Here is a 5,905-nt window from a genome sequence, read left to right as displayed (position 1 = left end):
TCTAGTCAGGTGTGGAGGTGCACAACTCTATCTAGCAGCTTGGGAGGCTGAGGCAGGAGGATCAAGTTTGAGGTCAGCCTGGGCAACTTAGGGAGACCTTGTCTCAAAATAAAAATAAAGCCAGGTATGCTGGTGCACACTTACACCAGTACTTGAGAGGCTGATTGCAGGTTTGAGGCCAGCCCCAGCGACATAGCAAACCCTGTTTCAAAATAAAAAACAAAAAGGGTTGGCTGGGCATAGTGGTGCACGCTTGTAATTCTCATACTTGGGAGGCTGGGACAGGAGGATCGCACAGGTTCAAAGCCAGCCTCAGCTACTTAGTGAGGCTCTCAGCAACTTGGTGAGACCCTGTTTCCGAACAAAATTACAAAAATAGGTCTGGGATTGTAGCTCGGAGGTAGAAGGCCCTGGGTTCCATCCCCAGTGCCAAAAGAAGAAAAAAAACAAGTGGTTTGGAGTGTATCAGAGGTAGAACGCCCCTGGGTTCTATCCCCAGCATCAAAGAATACAACAAAAGAAAAGAATAAGCCAGGCAGCATTTGGAAGGCTGAGGCAGGAGGACTGTGGTTCCCAGACAGCCTCAGCTACTTAGTGAAGCCCTTTGCAACTCAAAACTCAATGAGACACTGTTTCAATAAAGAATAAAAAATAGGACTGGGGGTGTAGCTCAGAGGTAGAATGGCCCTGGGTTCTATCCCCAGTACTGCAAAAAAAAAAAAAAAAAAAGAAAAAAAAAAAAGGCTGAGGATGTAGTGGACTGGAGATAAGAAGATAAGACACCCCTTAGGTTTAACCCTCAGCATCAAAATAAATAAATAAATAGGGCTGGTTGTATAAATAAGTAAGTAGGGATATGGCTCAGTGGCAGAGCTCTTGTTTAGCATGTGTGAGCACCTGGACTGCAAATAGGAAAAAGAACACCTCACTGCCCCGTGGGCCCTCCTGGCTCCTGCCAGGCACACCACAGACAGCCTACTCAGCCCTAAAGCCAGGCTACAGCCTCCCTCCCACTCTGGAGAATACCCCAGAACGGGCAGAGAGGTGCCACGGTGGTGCCGAGTCCTATCCCGCTACATCCCAGACACCTCAACTACAGGACCCTCTCCTAGAGCCAAGAACATCGGAAACCCGGTCTCCACAGCCCCTTGGGAAGGGGCTGCTGGAGCCAGAGGGTGCACACAGACCACATGGGGTCTCTGGGGGCTACCCAGGTGACAGCACTCCACGACTCTAGGCAAAGAAGCACACACAGAGACTGGCTCACACTTTACTCGCCCACCAGCCCCAGGCATAACAAGTGCAGGCCAGGGACTCCCCACCTGGCCCCTCTGCTGGGCACCAGGCCTCCTGGGGATCTTGGACAAAAGGCTACTTGGCCTCTGAAACGCCAGCCCAGGAGCTGCATGGCTGGGCACAAAGCCAAGACCACTCCGTGCCCACAGGCAGCCTTCGCATCCACCCCGTCCACACTGGCGCCGCTGAGGCCCAGCAGGGAAGGCTGAGCCGGCCATCACGTCCCGCTGGCCTGCTTCTGAACCACCGCGGGCTCCGACAGCGCCTGCTGCTGAAGCTGCTCCACCAGCTCCTCTACGTAGATCTTGAAGAGAGGGACAGGGTCCTGAGGGGAAGAGGGCACAGTGAGGCTCCAGGTGGCCCAGAATAGCTGAGCTCCGGCAGGGTGGGGACCAGCCACTGCTGGCCAGACACCTAGGGGAATCGGGGCAAAGGCCTGGCAACCTCAGGCCTGGTCAGAGCCACAGGAGCCTGCTTGCCAATCGGAGGGCAGAGCCCTCCACAACAAGAGCTCCTCTCTCTTGGGGACACAGTGGGCACTGGCCTCCCAGTGGTAAGAGACAAATTGAGCTGGGCATGGTGGATTACACACTTGTAATCCCAGTTCTTGGGAGGCTAAGACAGGAAGACTGCAGGTTCATGGCCAGCCTCAGCAACTTAGTGAGACCCTGTTTCAAAATAAAAAATAAAATAGGTCTGGGGTAGCCAGGTGTGGTAGCGCACACTTGTAGTCCCAGTACTTGGGAGGCTGAGACAAGAGGATCACAGGTTTGTGACCAGCCTCAGCTACTTAATGAGGCCCTCCACCACTTAGTGAGACCCTGTTTCAAAAAGTAAGAATAAAATATAGGGCTGGGGCTTAGAGGTAGAATGCCCCTGGGTTCTATCCCCAGTACCACGTACACACACACACACACACACACACACACACACACACACACACAAAGACAAACTGAGCAGAGGGAAAGGGGGCAGCCAACAGATGCCACAGATGGGCCCCCAGTCCTGAAGCAACCCCAAGCTCCAGACCCTCCTGGGAGCAGACACAAAGGAAGGCTCTGGGGGCTGCTGGGAAGAGGCCCAGTGCCAAGCATCTGACAGCGGGAGGGACGCGCCCCTCGCTAGGAGCCCCAGCTCCTCCGAAGCCCAGCGGGGCCTGCAGATGTGCAGGCTCCTCACAGGCACCTGCGAGCCCTCCGTTGCCAGCCCCCGGGGGCAGCAGTTGCGGGGCGCAAGCACTCACCTTCTGCTCCAGGAGCCTCTGCTTCTCCACAGCCTCCTCCAGCGTCAGGCCCACCCACTCAGCCTCTGCCTCTGGGATGACGAACTCCTGGGCAGCAAAAGGAGGGCGGTGAGGCCAGGGCCTGGCCGGAACTAAGAGGCAGGAAGGGCGGGCAGCCTCACCTTGTACTTCTCATAGATGGCCGCCCTCCGCGCAGGGTCGTCAGGGTGCAGCTGGGGGTCCTGTCGGGCAAGCCGCAGCAGCATCCCTCGCTTCAGGTCCATCCCAAACTTGGAGCAAAGGTCCTCCTTGGGGGTCTGGCAGGAGGTTCACAGGGCCAGGTGTGGATGGCAGGCCCTCCCACCCTGCCAATCAGCCTAGCCCTGCCTCCGGGCCGGGGAGCAGGTCAGAGGCAAGAGCAAGAGGACAGAGTGGCTGGGCCCGCGCAGCCGCCAGTCAGGCCTCAGCGGCAGGAAGCCCCTCTGAGCGGCCTGGGGGGCCAGTCGTACTGGTGTTGCCAGTGCACCCCCACCCAGACGCGGTGCGCCCTCCGTGGTGAGCTCCACCCTCCCCGAGGTCTGACAGCTTGCCTTGAGGATATAGAAGTCGAAGCCATAGGCTTCATCGATGAGATCCAGGGTCCGCATGGTCACGGTGATGGTGAACTTTTTGTCCAGGATCTCACTGTAGAGCTCTCGCTCAAACAGCTGTGGCTTCCATATCTTCTTCACCCTCTTAGAAAGCTGGGGTGCAACAGAAACCCCGTAAGTTTCTGCCTAGAGGGCTGGGCCTGTGGTGTCCCCACGCCCTCTCCTCTCCCTGGAGAGGCCCCACCAACCACTGCTGACACTTAGAGCAGGCCAGACTATCCCCAGCCAGGCCCAGGCTGCTCACCTGCCCCAGGGTTGCTGACATGCGCACATGAATACAGGCTAGAACCCCAAGGGACAGATGGGACAAGGGCAAAGGGAGACAGTCTGGGAGACACAAGTCAGGCTGGGCATGTCCCAGTGATGCCCTAGAGGTATCAGAGGCTGAGAAAGGAGGATCACAAGTTTGAGGTCAGCCTCAGCAACTTGGCAAGACAGTTTCTTTCTTTCCTTTCTTTCTTTTTTTTGTACTAGGGATTGAACTCAGGCATTCTACCTCCAAGCTACACCACTAGCCCTATTTTTTATTTTTCTTTTGAAACAGTGTCTCACTAGGTTGAGAGAGCCTCACTACCTGTAGGAAGCGAGGCTGCCCTTGAAGCTGCAGTCATCCTTTGTCAGCCTCCCAAGTGCTGGGATTACAAGCGTGCACCACTATGCTGGGCTTTTTTCCTACTTGTGTGTGTGTGTGTGTGGTACAAGAGATGGAACCTAGGGCACTGTACCACTAAGCTAGACCTTCAGCCCTATTTTATTTTGAAACAGAGTCTAAGTTACAGAGCACCTCACTAAGTTGCTGAGGCCGGCTGTGAACCTCCTATCTCAGACTCCCAAGTACTGGGATTATAAGCATGCGTCATGTCAGGGAGAGACCCTGTTTTAAAATAAAAAGCTGGGCCTAGTGGCACACACTTGTAATCCCAGTATTTGGGAGGCTGAGAAAGGAGGATCATGGGTTCATGGCCAGCCTCAACTGTTTAGTGAGGCCCTTTGCGACTTAGTGAAGCCCTTTTTCAAAATAAAGAATAAAAAATAGGGCTGGGGGTGTAGCTTAGATGTAGAATACCCCTGGGTTAAATCCCAGAAAACACAAAAATAAAAACAGAATAAAAACAATAAAAACAGAATGCTGCCAGGTGTGCTGGTGCATGCTTGTAATCCCAGTATTTGGGAGGCTGAGACAGGAGAATCACAGATTCTTGGCCAGCGTCAGCTACTTAGGCCATCTGCAACATAGTGAGACCCTGTTTCAAAAAAAAAAAAAAAAAAAAAAGGCCGGGCGTGGTGGTGCACGCTTGTCACCCCCGCGCTTGGGAGGCAGAGACAGGAGGATCGCGCAGGTTCGAAGCCAGCCGCGCTGGCGTAAGAGACCCTGTTTCAAAAATATAAAATAGGTCTGGGAGTGTAGCCCGGAGGAAGAAGGGCTTCCAGGAACCCCAGTACCACAAAAAAAAAAAAAAAAAAAAAAAAGAATAAAAGCTGGGCGTGGTGGCGCAGGCTTGTAATCCCTGTTCTTGGGAGGCTGAGACAGACAGGAGGATCACACAGGTTCGAAGCCAGCCTCAGCTACTGAGTGAGGCTCTCAGCAACTTAGTGAGACCCTGTTTCCAAATAAAATATAAAACAGATCTGGCAGTATAGCCCGGATGTAGGAAGCCTCTGGGTTCCACCCCCAGTACCACCAAAAGTAAATAAATAAGAATAAAAAACACAGAGCCGGGCACGTTGGCGCACGCTTACAATTCCAGTACTTGGGAGACTGAGACAGGAGGATCTCAGGTTCGTGGCCAGCCTCAGCTGCTTAGCGAGCCCCTCTACAACTTAGTAAGACCTTGTTTCAAAATAAAGAATATAAAGAATAAAAAAATCGCACTGGGGTTGTAGTTCGGCGGTAGAATGCCCCTGGGATCGATCCCCAGTACGCAAAGAAAATAAAAAAACAAAAACCAGAATGCTCCTGGGTTCAATTCCCAATACAATAGAGTCTCCTCTCAGAGGGTTCGGCCAGAAGTCAATTCCCACCAGAACCACTGCCTCTTGCAAAGTGCCTGGCTCTGGATCCGTCTCCCTAACTCTGAGAAGCGCCGCGCAGCCCGGCCCGCCCGGCGCCGCCGGGGCCCGCGCCCACCTTGTCGTTGCCGACGTATCTGTGGCCCAGGATCCAGCCCTCGCCGCCCCACAGCCCCCTCTGGGCCTCCGGCGGGTGGTGGAGCGGGATGGGCACGTCCTCCACGCGCTCCCGCTGCCCGTTGGCGGGGTTGACCTTGAACTTGGCCCCGTGCGGCCGGTAGTGGACGGCGGCGGGCGTGCGCGTCTCCTCCAGCGAGCGCAGGACGTGCGCGGGCAGGCGGGCGCAGAGGCCCTGGCGCAGCCGCAGCCGCTCCCACAGGGGCACGGGCACCCGGTGCAGGGGCATGGCGCGGCGGGCCGCGCAGCCGCGGGCCCGGGCCGGGCGCCCGCCGGAACCGGAACTCCGCCGCCGCGCCGGCCGCCGAGTGGCCGCAAAGCCTGTCTGTCTGCCCTCGCCCCGCCCCTCTCCTCTCTTTAGGGACCGTAGAAAATGCCCTGCGGGAATAGCAGCGGCTCAAGGCACCGTCTGCTAAGTGCGACCTCAGCGTTTCGGGAGAGGGGCGGGGTTTGCTACCCTAGGCCCCGCCTGCGACCCCCAGACCAGGGCAGAAAAAAAATGTAAAACCTCTTTCGGCTTGAAAAATCATGGTAGAATATTAAGTTCATC

General features: G+C 55.6%; 1 protein-coding gene across 1 annotated transcript; it reads right to left on the bottom strand.

Annotated features, from left to right (window-relative positions):
- Positions 1 to 1,513: 1,513 nt before the first annotated feature.
- On the bottom strand, positions 1,514 to 5,584 carry MRPL28 (mitochondrial ribosomal protein L28; the record flags this gene model as incomplete). Its single annotated transcript, XM_080704473.1, has 5 exons — positions 1,514 to 1,621; positions 2,540 to 2,626; positions 2,701 to 2,835; positions 3,109 to 3,261; positions 5,297 to 5,584. 5 exons carry the CDS (start codon positions 5,582 to 5,584, stop codon positions 1,514 to 1,516), a joined length of 771 nt encoding a protein of 256 aa, XP_080560599.1.
- Between the last annotated feature and the right edge of the window lie 321 nt (positions 5,585 to 5,905).

The sequence above is a fragment of the Muscardinus avellanarius genome (assembly GCF_963383645.1).
Source record: "Muscardinus avellanarius genome assembly, chromosome: 10".
In the NCBI taxonomy this organism is placed as follows: Eukaryota; Metazoa; Chordata; class Mammalia; order Rodentia; family Gliridae; genus Muscardinus; species Muscardinus avellanarius.
Note: the sequence above shows the minus strand (reverse complement) of the source record. Positions and strands in the feature narration are given on the sequence as shown.